Genomic DNA, 20,004 nt, shown 5'->3' on the forward strand with positions numbered 1-20,004 from the left:
TGCCAAACAACTAGCCAATGTGACAAAGAATATGGAGGTGAACAAGACCTGATGAGAGTTAGGATTTGGGGAGCAGAGTTTTGAGTCAACTTTATTGAGGATGTAAAATGTAATGGAGTTTAGAAAAGTAAAAAGTGATTTGAATGAAGCACAAAAGATCCTGAAAGGGCTTGTTGGTGGGGGGGGGGGGGGGGGGGGGGGGGGTGGGAATGTTGGGTCTCCTCTTGTGAGAGGAGCTTGAACTGTGGCTTGCAGTTTAAAAATAAGGAGTTATGCATTGGATGAGGAAAATGCTTTTCATCAAAATGTGTTGAAAGCAGTCTTTCAATACTTCTTGATTCTTGATAAGTAACTGCTGAAAAAGATTACTGCAGTTAGGGCAAAATTTGGAAACAAGGTTACAATTGGTTCAACCATGAACTTATTAAATGACACAGCAGACTCAAAGGTCCAAATGGCACACTCTTGCTTCTAACTCAGATGTTCATAGGTCAGCCAAAAATTGTATTGGAATAGTCTTGTCGAGGGAATCAAAAGCTTTTGACCAATGGCAGGGATAGAATTGGATGACATTATGGATGTAAAAACAGATTGTCTTGGTAAGGGGCTGAATCTGTGTCAGAAACTGATGTTGGGGTCAAATACAGGACCACGGTTACAAACCTCAGCCTTAGACAGTTGTGAGGGATAGAAACAGAATCGGTGGATAGGGAATTGAGTTTGTAACAGGAACAGTAAATAGAGCTTTCATGCTCTCAATGCTTAGTTGGAAGATATTTTGGTATCTGCTGTGGGCATAAATATGCTCAGGAGTTACACAAGGTAAAATCGCCTATATACCAATATTATCACTCATGGTTTACAATACTTGTCCAACCAGTCATCACACTTGCAGGATTGCATGGAGTAGAATGACTATTTTACCAAGCTTAACTGGTTATCCTGGCTGACTGACCAATCATCAACAATCCTCAAATTCTTAGAGAGCAGCCTATCTTGAGCCTATCTCAAACAGAGCTCAGTTCCATAAGTACATATGGTATCATAGCACAACAAGAGGCGACTGAGCATAACTCATCAGTCCATGCTGGTGCTTATACTCCCCATAAGTCTCCCCCACCCCCCCAGCCTTACTCATCTAAATCTACTAGTTATAATCTTCTAGTTCGTTCCCTCATAAATGCTTGCATAGCTTCCACTTATAAACATCTCAAATATTTGCTTCAGCCACTTCCAGAGTTCCACATTGTAAGCTATTGATGAAATAAGAAGCTTCTGAATTCCTTCTTGGATTTCTTTGTGTCAATCTTGTATTGATAGCCTGTGGTTATGCTCTTCCCAAAGGAGAATATATTCAAATTTCCATCCCTGTTCACATGATCATGAGTCACCTTGTAAGGGTTCTTTCTTGCCTACTTGAAGCAACGTAGTCTCATTCTCATCGAGTCATAGAGATGCACATCACGGAAACAGACAGTACAGTCCAACTCATCCATGCCAACCACATATCCTAATTTAATCTAGTCCCATTTGCCAGCACTTGCCCATATCCCTCTAACCTCGTTGAATGCCTTACTGAACCTTTCCTGTTCATATACCCATCCAGATGCCTTTAAATGATCTAATTGTACCAGCCTCCACCACATCCTCTGGCAGCTCATTCCATACATGCACCACTAGCTGCCTGAAAAAGTTGCCTCTTAGGTCCCTTATAAATGTTTCTCTCCTCACCCTGAACCTAAGGCCTCTAGTTCCGAATTCCCCCACCCGAGGGAAAAAAACCATGTCCATTTAACCTATCCATGCCCCTCATGATTTTATAAACCTCGATAAAGCCACCTGTCAGCCTCCGACAGTCCAGGGAAAACAGCCCCAGCCTATTCAGACTCTCCCTGTAACTCAAATCCTCCAACCCCCAAAACATTCTTGTAAATTCTTTCTGCACTCTTTCTAGTTTCACAACATCCTTCCAATAGGAGGGAGACCAGAATTGCACACAATATTCCAAAAGTAGCCTAACCAATGTCCTGTAAAGCCGCAATATGACCTCCCAATTCCATATTCTCAATGCTTTGACCAATAAAGGAAAGCCATACCAAACTTTTTTTTCATTATCCTATCTACCTGACACTCTACTTTGAAGGAATTATGAACCTACATTCCAAAGTCTCTTTGTTCAGCAACACTCCCCAGGACCTTACCATTAAGTGTATAAATCCTGCTCTGATTTGCCTTTCCAAAATGCAGCACCTGACATTTATTTCAATTAAACTCCATCTGTCACTCCTCAGCCTATTGGCCCATCTGATCAAGATCCCGTTGTACTCTGAGGTAACCTTCTTCGCTGTCCACTACACCTTCAGTTTTGGTGTCATTTGCAAACTTACTAACAATACCTCCCATGTTCACATCCAAATCATTTGTATAAATGACAAAAAGCAGTGGACCCAGCACTGATCATGGAGTCATAGAGTCATAGAGATGCACAGCACGGAAACAGACCCTTCCGTCCAACTCGTCCATGCCGACCAGATAATTGTGGCACATCACTGGTCACATGTTTCCAGTCTGAAAATCAACCCTCCACCACCATCCTCTGTGTTCTACCTTAAAGCCAGTTCTGTATCCAAATGGCTAGTTCTCCCTGCATTCCTAGAGACCTAAACTTGCTAATCAGTCAACCATGAGGAACTTCGTTGAATGCCTTACTGAGGTCCATATAGATCATGCCCACTGCTCTGCCCTCATCAATCATGAAATCCCGACAGTGTAGAAAAAGGCCATCGGCCCTACAAGTTCAAACCGACCCTCTGAAGAGTACCCCACCCAGACCCATTACCCTACCCTATTACTCTACATTTACCCCTAACTAATGCACCTAACATACTCATCCCTGAACACTATGGGCAATTTTAGCATGGCCAATTCATCTAAACTGCCCATCTGTAAATTGTGGGAGGAAACCGGAGCAACCAGAGGAAACTCACACAGACATGGGGAGAATATGCAAACTCCACACAGTCGCCCAAGGCTGAAACCGAACCCAGGCAGTAGTGCTAACTACTGAGCCACTGTGCCATTCTCTTCGTTACTTCTTCAAAAAAACTCAATCAAGTTTGTGAGACATGATTTACCATGCATAAAGCCATGTTGATTATCCCTAATCAGTCCTTACCTTTCCAAATGCACGTAAATTCTTTCCCTCAGGATTCTCTCCAACAATTTGCCCACCACTGATGTCAGGCTCACCAGTCTATAGTTCCCTGGCTTTTCCTTACCACATTCCTTACCACATTAGCCAACCTCCAGTCTTCCGGCACCTCACCTGTGCCTATCGATGACTTCCGTAAGGCATTCAACAAGGTTCCTCATGGGAGACTAGTGAAACTTGAAAGGGTTCAGAAAAGATTTACAAGGATGTTGCCAGGCTTGAAGGATTTCAGCTACATGGAGAGGCTGTTTTCCCTACAGCGTCGGAGGCTGAGTAGTGACATTGCAGAGATTTATAAAATCATGTGGGGCATAGATAGTGTAAATAGACAAGGCCTTTTCCCGGGGTGGGGAGTCAAGAACTAGAGGGCATAGGTTCAGGGTGAGACAGGAAAGATATAAAAGGGACCTTAGGGGCAAAATTTCATGAAGAGGGTGGTGCATGTATAGAATGAGCTGCCAGAGGAAGTGGTGGAGACTGGTACAATTACAGCATTTAAAAGACATCTGGATGGGTATATGAATAGGAAGGGTTTAGAGGGATATGGGCCAAGTGCTGGCAAATGGGACTACATTAGGTTAGGATACCTGGGCAGCAAGGACGAGTTGGACTAAAGGGTCTGCTTCCAAGCTGTATACCTCTATGACTCCATGACTCCAAATATCTCAGCAAGGGGCAAAGCAATCACTTCCCTAGCTTTCCACAGAGTTATGGAGTGTACCTGATCATGCCCTGGGTATTTATGCGTTTATGCGTTTTAAGACATCCAGCACCTCCACCTCTGAAATATGGACATTTTTCATGATGTCAACATCTATTTCTCCACATTCTATATCTTCCCTGTCCTTCTCCACAGTAAACACTGATGCAAAACACCATCTTCTGTGGTTCCACACATATGTTGCCTTGCTGATTTTTGAGGGGCCTTATTCTCTCCCTCATTACCCTTCTGTCCTTAATGTATGTATAAAATCCCTTTGGATTCACCTTAACCCTATTAGCCAAAGCTATCTCATGTCCCCTTCTTGTCCTCCTGATTTCCCTTCTACTGCCTACTCCTTATATACTCCTACTGCCTTTATACTCTTCTAAGAATTCACTTGATCACTGCTGTCTACACCAGACACATGCCTCCATCTTTGTCTTAACCAAAACCTCAATTTCTCTAGTCATTCAGCATTCCCTACACCTGCCAGTCTTGCCGTTTATCCCAATAGGAATATACTGTCTCTGGACTCATGTTATCTCATTTTTGAAGGCTTTCCATTTTCCAGCTGTCCCTTTACCTGCAAACATCTGCCCCCAATGAACTTTCGAAAGTTCTTGCCTAACACCATCAAAATTAGCATTCCTCCAATTTAGAATTTCAACTTTTAGATCCAGTCTTTTTTTTTCCATCACTATTTTTTAAAAACTAATAGAATTTTGGTAGCTGGCCCCAAAGTGTTCTCTCACTGACGTCTCAGCCATCTGCCCTGCCTTATTTCCCAACAGTACGTCAAATTTTGTAGCTTCTCTAGTAGGTACATACTCATGCTGAATCAGAAAGATTTCTTGTACACACCTAACAAATTCCTCTCCATCTAAACCAACAACACTATGGCAGCCCCAATCTATGTTTGGAAAGTTAAAATCCCCTACCATAACCACCTTATTATTCTGACAGATAACTGAAATCTCCTTACAAATTTGTTTCCCAATTTCCCACTGACTATTGGGGGGGTCTATAATACAATCCCAAAAAGGGTATCATCCCTTTCTTATTGCTCAATTCCACTCAAATAACCTCCCTGGATGTATTCCCAGGAATATCCACCCTAAGTACAGCCGTAATGCTATTCCTAACAAAAAAGCTACTCCCCCTCCTCTCTTGACTCTCAGGAGTCTTTGACAAGGAGTGAAGTGATTATGCCACAGTTGAAGAGGGTGAAGACATGACTGCCAAGCTGGTTCAGTGTGCTACGTGCTTGATGTGGAAGGTCAACGACTCTGGTGTGTCTGGCTCATATAAGTGTGGAAAGTGTGTGCACGTTCAGCTACTGACAGAGCATATTGCAGCACTGATGAAAGAACTCGAGGACCTTAGGCTCATCCGAGAGAACGAGATCTTTCTGGACAAGACCTTCAGCAAGGTTATTACACCATTCGTACTAGAAGAGAGCAGAAGAGAGCAGACGATGAGGAAGGCAGAGAGGAGACAGGTGCAAGAGACCCCGGGGGGAGTACCTGTCAGGAACAAGTTGAATCTTTTGGAAACAGTACAGATAGATGGCACTGCCAGTCCACGAGGCGGCCAGGTCTGTCAATCAAAGGTTGGCGTGGAGATAGAGCGGAAGAGTCGGACATCGCACAGAGCCGTGGTAATAGGGGACTCCATAGTGAGAGGAACTGACCGGGGTTTTTGTGGTAGCAGACGGGACTTAAGAATGGTGTGTTGCCTTCCTGGTGCCAGGGTTAAAGACATCACAGACAGAGTGCAGGAAATCCTCAAGGCTGAAGGTGAAGAGCCAGAGGTGGTGGTACATGTCGGCACAAATGATGTTGGGAAGAAGAGGAGGAACATACTACAGCGGGACTTCGGAGAACTAGGAAGACGGCTGAAAACCAGGATGTCCAAGGTGGTTATCTCTGGTTTGCTTCCAGTTCCTTGGGGTGGTGAGGCCAGAAACAGGGAGACAATGGACTTGAACGTGTGGCTGGGAACTGGTGCAGGAAGCAAGGATTTAAATTCTTGGATCACTGGGGTATGTTTTGTGGTAAGCATAAATTCTACAAGAGAGACGGTTTGCACCTTAATAGGTTAGGGACCAGCATTCTGGCAGGCAGGTTTGCTACTGCAACACAGCTACGTTTAAACTAAGTAGGGGGGGAGGAGGGGACAAACTGGATGTTTAAGAAGGAAATTGGAGGGAAAGTTAGAACAAGGGAAGTCAAGAAAGACAACTGGATCAATGAGGCAGAAAACTCAGAAAGGGATCATGCTGTAAGGTTGAGTGAAATAGGAGTTGATGGGAAGGGTGAGGGCAGTAACAAATTAAAAATACTATACATGAGTGCACGAAGCATTAGAAATAAGATGAATGAGCTTGAGGCTCTTTTGGAAATTGGCAAATACGATATTGTGGGGATAACTGAGACATGGCTTCAAGTGGACAGGGCCTGGGAAATGAATATTCAAGGCTACACGTGCTATCGTAAGGACAGACTGACGGGCAGAGGGGGTGGGGTGGCCATGTTGGTAAGGGATGATATTCAGTCCCTTGCGCGGGGGGACCTACAATCAGGGGATTTAGAGTCAGTGTGGATAGAGCTGAGAAATACTAATGGTAAAAATACCCTCTTGGGAATTATCTACAGGCCCCCAAACAGTAGTCTGGATGTCGGATGTAAGTTGAATCAGGAGCTGAAATTGGCCTGTCGCAAAGATGTTACTACAGTTGTTTTGGGGGATTTCAACATGCAGGTAGACTGAGAGAATCAGGATGGTATTGGACCTCAAGAAAGAGACTTTGTGGAGTGCCTCAGAGATGGATTCTTAGAATAGCTGGTGCTGGAGCCGACCAGGGAGAAGGCAATTCTGGATCTGGTATTGTGCAACGAGCCAGAATTGATCAGGGACCTCAAAGTGAAGGAGCCATTGGGAAGTAGTGACCATAATACAATAAGCTTCAATCTGCAATTTGAGAGGGAGAGGGTACAATCGGAAGTGACAATATTTCTGTTGAATAAAGGGAACTATGGAGCTATGAGGGAGGACCTGGCCAAATTACAATGGTGCAATACCTTAGCAGGGATGACAGTGGAGGAACAATGGCGAATATTTCTGTGTATAATACAGAAGATTCAGGATCAGTTCATTCCAAAAAGGAAGAAAAATCCTAGGAGGAGGCATGGGTGGCCGTGGCTGATGAGGCAAGTTAAGAAACATATAAAGTTAAAAGAGAAAAAGTATAACATAGCAAAGATAAGTGGGAAAACGGAAGACTGGGAAGCTTTTAAAGAGCAACAGAGGCTTACTAAGAAGGAAATACGCAAAGAAAAAATGAGTTACAAAGGTAAACTGGCCAATAATATAAAGGAGGATAGTAAAAGCTTTTTTAGGTATGTGAAAGGCAAAAAAATGGTTAAGACTAAAATTGGGCCCTTGAAGACAGAAACAGGGGAATATATTACGGGGAACAAAGAAATGGCAGAAGAATTGAATTGGTACTTCAGATCTGTGTTCACTGGGGAAGACACAAGCAATCTCCCTGAAGTAACAGTGGCTGAAGGACCTGAACTGAAGGGAATTTATATTTGCCAGGAATTGGTGTTGGAGAGACTGTTAGGTCTGAAAGTTGATAAGTCCCCGGGGCCTGATGGTCTACATCCCCGGGTACTGAAGGAGGTGGCTCGAGAAATCATGGATGCGTTGGTGATTATTTTCCAGAGTCCGATAGATTCGGGATCAGTTCCTGCGGATTGGAGGGTGCCTAATGTTGTACCACTTTTTAAGAAAGGTGGGAGAGAGAAAGCAGGAAATTATAGACCAGTTAGTCTGACCTCAGTGGTGGGAAAGATGCTGGAGTCTATTATAAAGGATGAAATTACGACACATCTGGATAGTAGTAACAGGATAGATCAGAGTCAACATGGATTTATGAAGGGGAAATCATGCTTGACTAATCTTCTGGAATTTTTTGAGGATGTAATTCTGAAGATGGACGAGGGAGATCCAGTAGATATAGTGTACCTGGACTTTCAGAAAGCTTTTGATAAAGTCCCACATAGGAGGTTAGTGAGCAAAATTAGGGCGCATGGTATTGGGAGCAAAGTACTAACTTGGATTGAAAGTTGGTTGGCTGACAGGAAACAAAGAGTAGTGATAAACGGCTCCATTTCAGAATGGCAGGCAGTGACCAGTGGGGGTACTGCAGAGATCAGTACTGGGACCGCAGCATTTTACAATATATGTTAATGATATAAAAGATGGCATTAGTAATAACATTAGCAAATTTGCTGATGATACTAAGCTGGGTGGCAGGGTGAAATATGAGGAGGATGTTAGGAGATTACAGGGTGACCTGGACAAGTTAGGTGAGTGGTCAGATACATGGCAGGTGCAGTTTAATGTGGATAAATGTACGGTTATCCACTTTGGTGGCAAGAACAGGAAGGCAGATTACTACCTAAATAGAATCAATGTAGGTAAAGGGGCAGTACAGAGAGATCTGGGTGTTCTTGTACACCAGTCAATGAAGGTAAGCATGCAGGAACAGCAGGTAGTGAAGAAGGCTAATAGCATGCTGGCCTTCATAACAAGAGGGAAAGAGTATAGAAGCAAAGAGATTCTTCTGCAGCTGTACAGGGCCCTGGTGAGACCACACCTGGAGTACTGTGTGCAATTCTGGTCTCCAAATTTGAGGAAAGACATTCTGGCTATTGAGGGAGTGCAGCATAGGTTCACAAGGTCAATTCCTGGAATGGCGGGATTACCTTACACTGAAAGACTGGAGCGACTGGGCTTGTATACCCTTGAGTTTAGAAGACTGAGAGGGGATCTGATTGAGACAAATAAGATTATTAAAGGATTGGACACTCTGGAGGCAGGAAACATGTTTCCGCTGATGGGTGAGTGCCGAACCAGAGGACACAGCTTAAAAATACGGAGTAGACCATTTAGGACAGAGATGGGGAGAAACTTCTTCACCCAGAGAGTGGTGGCTATGTGGAATGCTCTGCCCCAGAGGGCAGTGGAGGCCCAGTCTCTGGATTCATTTAAGAAAGAGTTGGATAGAGCTCTCAAGGATAGTGGAATCAAGGGTTATGGAGATAAGGCAGGAACAGGATACTGATTAAGGATGATCAGCCATGATCATATTGAATAGTGTTGCAGGCTCGAAGGGCAGAAGGGCCTACTCCTGCACCTATTGTCTATTGTCTATTGACCCTCTTTCTATTCTTCCTGTAGCATTTGTATCCTGAAACATTAAGCTGCTCATCCTGTCCCCTGAGCCATGTCTCTGTAATTACTATGATATCCAGTCCCATGTTCCTAACCATGCCTGCATTTATCTGATTTCGCTGTTAGGTCTCTTATATTGAAATAAATGCAGTTTAATTTATCACTCATGCCTTGTTCTCTGCTGTGTTTCTGCCTGCCCTGACAGTTTGATTCGCTCTTTTCCAACTGTTCCAGTCTCAGATTGATCTCTTTCCTCACTATTTCCCTGGGACCCACGTCCCCCACCACCTTACTAGTTTAAATCCTCCCGAGCAGCTCTGGCAAATCTCCTTGCCAGTATATTAGTCCCCTTCTAATTCAGGTGTACTCTGTCCTTCTTGTACACATCATTTCTACCCAAGAAGAGATTCCTACCATCCAAAAATGTGAATCCTTCTCCCCTGCACCAACTCCTCAGCCACACATTCATCTGCTCTATCCTCCTATTCCTGCCCTCACTTGCTTGTACCACAGGAGTAATCCAGGTAGTATTACCCTCGAGAACCTCCTTTTTAAAGTCCTGTCTAACTTTCTATATTCTCCCCTCAGAATCTCATCCTTTTCCCTGCCTATGTCATTGGAACTAAGGTGTACAACGACACCCTGCTGGTCCCGATCTCCTTTGAGAACATTCTGCACCCTCTCTGAGATATCCTTGATCCTGGCACCAGGAAGGCAACACACCATTCTGATTTTTCGCTGCCAGCCACAGAAACATCTGCCTGTGCCTCTGACTAGAGAGTCCCCTATCCCAGTTAATCGCTTGGAACCTGAAGTACCCCTCATTACATTACAGCCATTCTCAGTACCAGAAACATGGCTATTCGTGCTACATTCTCCTCAGCGTTCATCACCCCCTACATTTTCCAAAACAGCATACTTGTTTGAGATGTGGATAGCCACAGAAGACTCCTGCACTACCTGCCTTCCCCTCCTACCTTTCCTGGAGTCAACCCATCTAACTGACTATATTTGTGGCTTTTCTCCCCTCCTATAACTGCCACCCATCATGCCCCCAACTCCTGTAAATTCCTTATTGCCTCTAACTGCCGCTGCAACCAATCCATGTGAGCCAATAAGGTTTGCAACCAAGACACTTGCTGCAGACATAATCATCAGTAACATGGAAACTCTCTCTAAGCTCCCACATCTGACAGGAAGAACACATCACTCTACCAAAGGTTATCTTTGCTCCTTTACAATCTACAGACCCAGAAAATCATTTGCTCTAAAAGATACTTCTCCAGGCTAACTTACTACATATGGTATATATTTTTAAAACTTAGTTAAAAGACAGATCTCAATAAAACATATAATTAAGAAAGAACACACTCTATTCACTATTTTAGATTTATAGCAATTCTATACTTAAAAACTGTGCACTTATCTGTTCCTGTACTGTGAGCTCTCCTCCAAGGCCAGCTGTGAATTTCGCTGTTCATAATTTTTCCTAGACGCATTCCATCTCCATAGATACTTGAATTCAAACAGCAAAGGCAGTAACTGTGCAGATTCATTGCTGTGTCAGACAGCAGTACAGGTTTCTTTCTCTGACCAGGTGATCACTGCCTTTATCTGTCTTCCTCCTTTATAAAGTGCTGTTGTTTTGATCTTTTCTCCCCCAATGTTCCAAAACAATGCTACAGGATGTAAAACAGTAATTGCTGCTCCTGGAATTTGAGGAAATCACCCCCAACACCTAAAATACCTCAAAAAAGGAGCAACTCTCAACTCATTAAAAATGTGCAATTTCTCAGTGAAAATTGCTACTAAAAGTTAGGCCTTTACATATTCAGACATTATTATTGTTACATAAAAGCTGGAAAATTCAAATGTACTTAGAACACATTTGTAGGTGACTATAATTGTACTGTAAACAGTACTCTCAAAGAAAATTACTTTTGTTAAAATTCTTCAACAAAATATTTATGTTGTTTAGGCTTACAACTGAATGAGGCATTATAGAATAATGGAAAATTGATAAGGCCTATGAAATCACAATGGAGATTCAGTCACTGTTTTTAGGAGGAAAGAACCAGAAAAAGACAAAGAAATTCATAACCTTGAACTACTTACAAGACTTTCAGGGAAGGCAATCCATGCTTTGTCCTAAAAAGATCCCTTTGTACTGCATACAAATGATTGTTGCTGATATCACTTTAGAAAGAAAGGATGCATTTTAATATGTAGTCTTTGTATCAAACTGATGTTCAATTTGTTTTTATGTTTTAATTAAACTTACATAAGTTCAATTTCTGGAGTAGGCTGGAACATATAATCTGCAATAAACCTAATCTGATTATAAGATAAAAACCTGTGGTATAAAAAAGAAGAAATGAAGGAATATACAGTTCCATAAAACTCAAAAGTTCCAGTGGGCTCTTTAGCTCACTGCATACACACTAAGAACAAAAACATAATTAGAATGTAAACACAAATGGAGTTTGAAGAACGGAAATGGTAAATATCTATTTCTTTTCCAATAAAGCAACCCAAAAATTTATAGATAGATGTGTGGTTTTGAGATAAGTATTACAAACTATGTGGGTAGTATTTGAAGAGTAAAATTACAGAAGCAATTTCATTGATCAAGAATGAATTTATAAATCATGTTATAATTCTTCTGAATTCACTCATCTTTACAAATCAAAAGTGATAAACAAAATTACTGCACATAATCAAGCATAAATTCAATTGGATTATTTTACAAATTTGCAAGTGTCTGGTGACACCTTTGCCTAAGTCAGACAATTGTAGTTTCCATTTCTACTTTGGAGACTTCGGCATAAAATTAGAGCCTGATATTCCATGGAGTACTGCATTGTCACAGTAATTCAAATGCCATGTGAAGCAAGCAAACTTTCTCAGACAACTAAAGACCCTGTAAGCTCTCAGGTGGATATGAAAGATTTAATAATTAACTTCACTAAATTAACTTAAAAAAAGATAGAAACAGAAAATGGTGGAAACATTCAGTAGGTCTGACAGCATTGGTGGAAGGAGAAACAGAGTTAATGGGCAGAATTGTATTGTCCCGCCTCTACGCCAGCAGATTTGCAGGCACTTGGATCTATAAAATTCCTTGAGTGGCCTTCCAGCTGCTAACCAGTCTGCAACAAACCTATCTGAAATGTTATAGGATATGGGTAAAGTGGCCTACAATGTCAATTTATGTTCACTTTATTGAGGCTTTCCATTCTGCCTCAACTTTGAGCTCAGTGGGAGGGGGTAACAAACAGGAGAAGCCCAGCAATTAAGCCTAATTATGTCTTAGATGGGAAGCAGCAAGCCTTTTCTCAGGGGTCTCTTTCCAGATCTGGACTTCATCCTTCTATGGTCTATGCTCCCCCACCCCTTCTGTCTGGTACACCCCATTGAAGGTACTCCCTCACTCCATCTTAGCCATTCCAACCTGAACCCCCACTCCAACCACTCCCACCGCTTCCCATGCAACCATTTAATACCTGGGACTAGCCATCACCCATCATAAAACCCTATAGCTACAAGCCCCATCCTACCTAAATGAATAGTTTTAGAATTGTAAAGCAATTTGGATCTTGAGCATCGGAAATAAATGTATTGAGGATCAAAACAGGGAAGCTATGCTGAACTTTATAAAGCTCTGTTGCACCTATTTAGTGTCATCAGCCTGCAGGAAAGGTGTGAAGACCTTGAGAAGAAGCTTTATTGGAATGGTTCCAGGGATGAGGAAATTTACTCAAAAGGCTAGAATGGAGAAATTGTGGTTATTCTAGCTAAGGAAATTGATGGGAGATCTGATTCAGATTGTCACAGATTTAGATGAAGGGACACAAGTTGTGCCTTTTAATTGATAATATCATGACTAGGCAACACAGATTTAAAGATTTGAGGCCTTTAAATGTGGAGGCTGTGTTCAGTAGGAGAACAAACCTCTTTACGCAGCGACTTAAACATTAGCTGGAACTTGTTGCCTAAGAAGGCAGTAAAAGCAGAGACAATCAATTATTTCAAAATGAACTTCCACGGGCATTTAAGGAAATACACTTCCAAGTTATGGGACTGGAGAAGGAAAATAAGTCTGACTCTGTTTCAGAACCTGGCATGAACGACCTTCCATGCCTTTATGCCAACAAGTGATCGGACTAGAAAGCAAACAAAATAATCAAGTGGACCTTACTTGCATGTTAAAAATTCAACGGTTGAGCGAAATTTAACTGATTAAGTTTACACAGTACCTTCACAGAGCTAAAATAAATCCAAAAAAAAGGAGGAATGTTTTAGTCCAATGCATTTGAAGCAATGAAAAGATAATTCGGCTCTGAAATAGGTTATAATTATAATTTCAGCTAAAAAGATGAAATAACCTTCTATGGTTGGGCCGAAGGGCCTGTTTCCACACTGTAAGTAATCTAAGAATCTAAGAACCTTTAGTTTTCAATTTCCTTGAATCTCAAATAATTAATAAAGGTATTTCAAATAATTGAAGGAGTTGAAACAAGGAAATGTTTTGCCCCAAGTGATTGCTGGGCCCCTTGCTGAGATATTTATATCATCGACAGCCACAGGTGAGGTGCGGGAAGACTGGAAGTTGGCTAACATGGAGCCACTATTTAAGAATAATAAGGAAAAGCTAGGAACTATAGACCGGTGAGCCTGATGGGTAAGTAGTTGAAGGGAATCCTGAGGGACAGAATTTACATGTATTTGGAAAGGCAAGGACTGGTTTTTAGATTAGATTAAATTCCCAGATTAGAGACTTTCAACATGGCATTGTGCATGGGAAATCATGTTTCACAAACTTGAATGAGTTTTTTGAAGAAGTAACAAAGAAGGTTGATGAGGGCAGAGTGGTGGGCATGATCTCTATGGACTCCATAAGGCATTCGATGAGGTTTCTCATGGTAGACTGGCTAGCAAAGTTAGATCTCACGGAATACAGGGAGAACTAGCCATTTGGATACAGAAGGTAGATGACAGAGGGTGGTGGTGGAGGGTTGCCTTTCAGACTGGAGGCCTGTGACCAGTGGTGTGCCATAAGGATCGGTGCTGGGTCCACTGCTTTCCATCATTTATCTAAACTTTTTGGATGTGAACATAGTTTGTAAGTTTGCAGATGACACCAAAATTAGAGGCATAGTGGACAGCGAAGGTTACATTAGAGTACAATGGGATCTTGATCAGATGCGCCAATGGGCTGAGGAGTGGCAAATGGAGTTTAATTTTGATAAATGTCTGGTGGCGCATTTTGGAAAGGACTCACACACTTAATGGTAAGGTCTTGAGGAATGTTGCTGAACATAGAGACCTTGGAGTGCAGGTTCATAGTTCCTTGAAAGTGGAGCCGCATGTAAATAGGATAGTAAAGAAGGTGTTTGGTCTGCTTGTCTTTATTGGTCAGAGCATTGAGTATAGGGATTGGGAGGTCATGTTGTGGCTATACTGAACATTGGTTAGGCCACTTTTGGAATATTGTGTGCAATTCTGGTCTCCCTCCTATCGCAAGGATGTTGTGAAACTTGAAAGGGTCCAGAAAAGATTTACAAGGATGTTGCAGGTTTGGAGGATTTGAGGTATAGGGAGAAGCTGAATAGGCTGGGGCTGTTTCCTCTGGAGCTTCGGAAGCTGAGGGGTGACCTTATAGAGGTTTACAAAATTATGAAAGGCATGGATAGGATAAGTAGGCAAAGTCTTTTCCCTGGGGTTGGGGAGTCCAAAACTAGAGGGCATAGGTTTAGGGTGAGAGGGGAAAGATATAAATGGGCCTTTAGGGGCAAATTTTTCACATAGAGGGTGGTGTGTGTGTTTGTGGAATGAGCAGCCTGAAGAGTTGGTGGAGGATAGTACAATTACAACATCTAAAAGCCATCTGGATGAGTATATAAATAGGAAGGGTTTAGAGGGATATGGGTCAAGTAGTGGAAAATGGACTAGATTAAGTTAGGATGTCTGGTTGGCATGGACAAGTTGGACATAAGGGACTGTTTCTGTGCTTTACATCTCCATGACTCTATGACTACTGCAGGGAAGTACAGAACAGGCATTTTCTTAAAATTAGAATTACAGTTAAACTCCCAACTTGCAGTCAGACTGGTTTTATTTCCAAAGTAGGAATTTATATAATGTCACAGGTTGGGACACAGACAGACTCTAACCTTGTACATTTAACGTGTTATCTGTCACCTTTCTTTTATATACTGATAAAACCTTTAGTTATCTCAGGGCAGTGAAATGAAAGATGTGGGATTTACATATTAATATTTAAAACCTGTATCTCTATTCTAAGTGATTAAAGGCTGAACAGCCATCTAGGTTTGTCTAATACATAGCATCAGTTGTATGACACTTTGATCTTTTACTTATAAATACTGTGTCCTATGTATCCTGCCCCATTAGCTACCTGATGAAGGAGCAGCACTCCAAAAGCTTGTATTTTCAAATAAACCTGTTGGACTATAGCCTGGTGTCATGTGATTTTCAACATTTTCCAGTACCAGCACTTCCACGTCAATAACTATTCACATGCTTGTGGTCCATCTTCATTTCTTAGGAGAAAACACTCTCCTGAATCCTTAGACTTGTATCCCAGCAATTAAGCATAACCACAACTCCAGCTTTTCTTTTATCAACTGGCTTTCAAAATTTATTCCCTTGCTCTAATCTACCTCAGTTGCAAAGCAAGTTGCCTTTTACAAGGTCACTCATGGCAGACTGGTACGAAAGGTGAAGTCACATGGTATCAGGGGTGAGCTGGCAAGATAGATAGCGTTGCTTTTATGGGGACTCTAACCCCAAGGGACTTTAAACCTGTACGTACTAAGCTTTAGTAAATTTGTGAGCGTTGCTTTAATGAGATCCTGCTCAATGGACTTTAAACCTCCTCACATTTACGTACCTTGTCGCTTTTATGGGGACTCTAACCCCAAGGGACTTTAAACCTGATGTGATCAGCGGCGATGTCAAAGGCAGATTTTCTCTAACCTGGTTTGCCGCAGTGACGTCATTGTAAAGGCTGTTGAGTTCACATAGGCCACTATACTATGTGTCGTCAGTACCGTTAGTGAATGGCCCATGACTATATGTGCTACCTTTTGAAGAATTTTTGCTACCCCTGCTGCATGTCTTGTACATGGCGGGTATCTGTCCTCTATTGGGTCAAGGGTAACACTTACATACATCAGCATCTGCCTGCCTCCCCCTTTTTACTGAAAGATTACACACAGTAAATGGTGTTCTTTTTCAGAAAAAAGGGGGAGGCAGGCAGATGCTGAACTTCAAAAATACTGTAGGGAAAGGACTTTGTCAGGTACATCTGGAAAACAATTTTATCAGGGGAGAGAAATCAAGGACATGAGGTTATTTAAGTCTTGGACCAAACAGAGACAAAACAAAAATCAGTGTTGTTTCCCCCCAACATTAAGAAGAGCAAAAAAAAAGGAATTTTCTCCCTCTCAACAGGCCATAGGAATGAGAGATTTTCTCTTTCAACCTTGATGTGAATGTGTCTTCATACATGCAAGAAGCAGTACAAAAATGCAGTTTGTCATCAGCAATGGTTCTCGTAATCACCATCCGTTTAACAACATTTCTCCCGGTTCAGCATCGTCTCCCATTAGTTTACTTTCATCAACGGAGCTTTTCTCCCAAATCAAAAACAAATCAAAACTACGCATGCAGTCCTTCGCATTTTGAATTTATCCATATTTGTAATGAAACCACTTAGCTTACACAAGTATTTGCACTGTGAATAAATTACTTCCTAAATTGCCATTTTAACATTTGTACCTTTAAATCAAAAGTTGGTAATGAGATTAAATTTTGAATCAGCAAAATATTATTTTTAAAAGAGGCTGATTTATAGGCATGAATAATTCTAAAATGTTTATCAACTTAAGCTTCTCCAAGGCCTATCTCTATACCCTTTCTCTGATTTAATTCATAAATAGAAACAAGCAAGTGTTGAAAATACACAGCAAGTCAGCAAGTAAAGAGACAATGTTAACATTTCAGGATGATGACCTTACATCAGAACAGAGAAAGTTAGAAATGTGATCAATTTTAAGCTAGAGAAAGGGGAGAAAATGGAAAAGAAATTTAACGGGCAGGTCTATGATTGAATAGAAGATAGGAGCGATTAGATGACAAAAAGAGTTGGTGGTGCAGAACCAAATGGATATGTGAATGGGACAAGTAAGAAATAAAAGGTGATATTGAGAGGAAGTTAGGATTTGGGTTAGGTGATCAGTGGATGAACAGCTGCCATTTGAAAATCAAAACCAATCTGCATAAGTCAAGCTTTATTAAAACACTGCAGGTGCCATGGTCAGAGAGAGCAGCATGAAAGAAAAGTGGATTATGACTCGTACGGGATGCTCTGGATAATATTTAGAGATGACTGAATGTGATATTCCATAAAGTCAACCAATTAATATTTGGTCTTCTGATTATAGCACACACCAAATTATGAGCAGCAAATAGAGTATACTAAATTGAAATAAGCATATGTAAATTATTGTTCACCTATAAGAGTAACGGAGCTATGGATACTGATGAAGCAAGAGGTAAAAGTGCAGGTGTGACATCTCCTGCACTTGCATCAAAACGTTCCATTAGAAGGGGGTTGTAGGGGTGTTGGATGAGTGTACAGAGTTTTACAAAAGGAATGATCACTTCAGAATGCTCCAGGAAGAGGGATATCACATTGAAGGAGGGAAAAAAATAGTAAATGATCCAAAGAAATCAAAGCTTGATGGGATAGGTGAGGACTTGAAGAATCCAAGCAACATTCAAGTAGGTAGAAGAATGAGTAAGATTAGTATAAGATATTTGTATCATCAATAGTCACAAGTGAGGTGCCAGAAGATTGGAAGTTTGCTAACATGGTGTCACTATTTAAGAAACATGGTAAGGAAAAGCCAGTGACAGCGCGGACCAGGGGCCTGTCAGGAAGGTAAATTTCCCTCGTAAATACTGACCTCGTGAATCAGCGACCTCCATTTGCAGCAGCAGGAGCAGTGGGAGCGTGGACCTGGGGGCTGCCGGGAAGGTATGTTTTCCTCTTAAAGACTTACCTCGAGGATAGACAGAGCGAAGGCTCATCAGGAGTGGACACAGGCACAGGGATTGTTGGGCAGTGAGCTAATGTATTTGGGCTGTGGCTAAACCTGAGACACTACATTTGCAGTGTCTCCCATCCATTCCCCTCCCCTAACCAAAAACAAAGACCATGTATGGAGGGTTGGTAAGGAAAGGCACTTTTTTACGTTTATTCAATCTCTCTTGACAATTTCGAGCAGAGAGGATGGAGTCTAGGGCAGTTGCATGCTCCATTTGCAGGATGTGGGAGGTAAGGCTCATCACTGATGTCTTCGCCTGTGAGAAGTGCTCTCAGTTCCAGCTCCTCACAGACCACATTAGGGAACTGGAGCTGGAGCTGGATGAACTTCAGATCATTGGGGAGGCTGAGGAAGTGATACAGAGGAGTTGTTGGGAGGTAGTCACACCTAAGTTACAGGATAAAGGTAGCTGGGTTACTGTTAGGAGAGGGAAAATGAATAGGCAAACAGTGCAGGGACCCCCTGTGGCTGTTCCCCTCAATAATAAGTATACCATTTTGGATACTATTGGTGGGGAGTGACCTATCAAGGGAAAGCCACAACAGCCAGGTTTCTGGCATTGAGACTGACCCTGTGACACAGAAGGGGAAGGGTGGAGAATAAAAGAGCGATAGTGATAGGTGATTCAATGGTGATAGGAACACACAAGGGATTCTATTGTCACCCTGTGGTATGTTGCCTCCTGGTTGCCAGGGTCAGGGATGTCTCTGATCGAGTCTACAGAATTCTTAAGGGTGAGAGAGAGCAGCCAGAAGTCATGGTACATATCGGTACCAATGACATAGGTAGGGAATGGGATGAGGACCTGATGTATTGAGTTGGGTTGGTAGCTAGAAGGCAGGATGAGCAGAGCAGGAATCTCAGGATTGCATCTTCTTCAAAAAACTCAAGTTCATGAGACATGACTTTGCAAGTACAAAGCCATGTTGACTATCCCTCATCAGTCCTTGCATTTCCAAATGCATGTCAATCCTGTCCCTCAGGATTCCCACAATACTCTGGATAATCAAGAGGTCTACATAATCAATCAAAGTAAAAACACACACAAAGTAATAGAAACATCATACTGGGGATATAAACATCACTGTTATCCATTATTTACAGTACTAATCACTTAAATAGAAACACAACTTTGCCTGTAACAAGACTTACCAGCAGAGAGCCTTCTCACTCACATCTTTAACTGACTATTCAGACATCTTGGCAGATTGTGGTATTTGAGGAGAAAGTAGCTTGAAATTGAAACAACTATTGATATTTCATGTGGCCATTCGATTGAACAAATACATTTATATTGAAATAAATAAATTTTTAAAACTATAATAATTGGACAGAATAACATTGTAAACTTCGCTGTATTTGAAGTACATAATTTTTGTCCATTTATCGAGAGCACCAGTTCATAAGGTGCCAATCAAAACAAAGTTTGCTGTACATCTTTCTGCATAATCCCCACATCCTTTTAATCCCTTCATTTCCAAACTTTTATTGATCTCTGATGTGAATACATTTGACAACTGATCACCAAAAGTTCACTGGGGCAGAGAAGTCCAGAGAGTCACAACCATTTGAATGAAGAATTTGCTTGGCATCTCCATCCTCAAAGACTGACCACTTATTCTAAGACTTTGATCCCTAATTCTAGCTTTCTCAGCCAGGAGAAAACATCCGAAGAGTTTAGCCTATCAAGCCACTTCAGAATCTTATGTTTCAAT

General features: G+C 41.8%; 1 protein-coding gene across 3 annotated transcripts in view; it reads right to left on the reverse strand.

The window, feature by feature from the left end:
• The window catches only part of LOC122550094 (uncharacterized), a 146,765-nt gene that overhangs the window by 76,445 nt on the left and 50,316 nt on the right, over nt 1-20,004 (reverse strand). For all 3 annotated transcript variants that reach the window (XM_043690664.2, XM_043690666.2, XM_043690663.2), the window contains 2 exons: nt 11,437-11,508; nt 11,271-11,351 (listed from right to left, as the gene is read on the reverse strand). In XM_043690664.2, the coding sequence (XP_043546599.2) occupies nt 11,271-11,351; nt 11,437-11,508 (153 nt within the window). The remainder of the gene's footprint in view (nt 1-11,270; nt 11,352-11,436; nt 11,509-20,004) is intronic.

This window comes from Chiloscyllium plagiosum, unplaced genomic scaffold, assembly GCF_037043375.1.
Source record: "Chiloscyllium plagiosum isolate Xiang-an unplaced genomic scaffold, Cpla_swu_hap1 HiC_scaffold_5, whole genome shotgun sequence".
Taxonomy (NCBI): Eukaryota; Metazoa; Chordata; class Chondrichthyes; order Orectolobiformes; family Hemiscylliidae; genus Chiloscyllium; species Chiloscyllium plagiosum.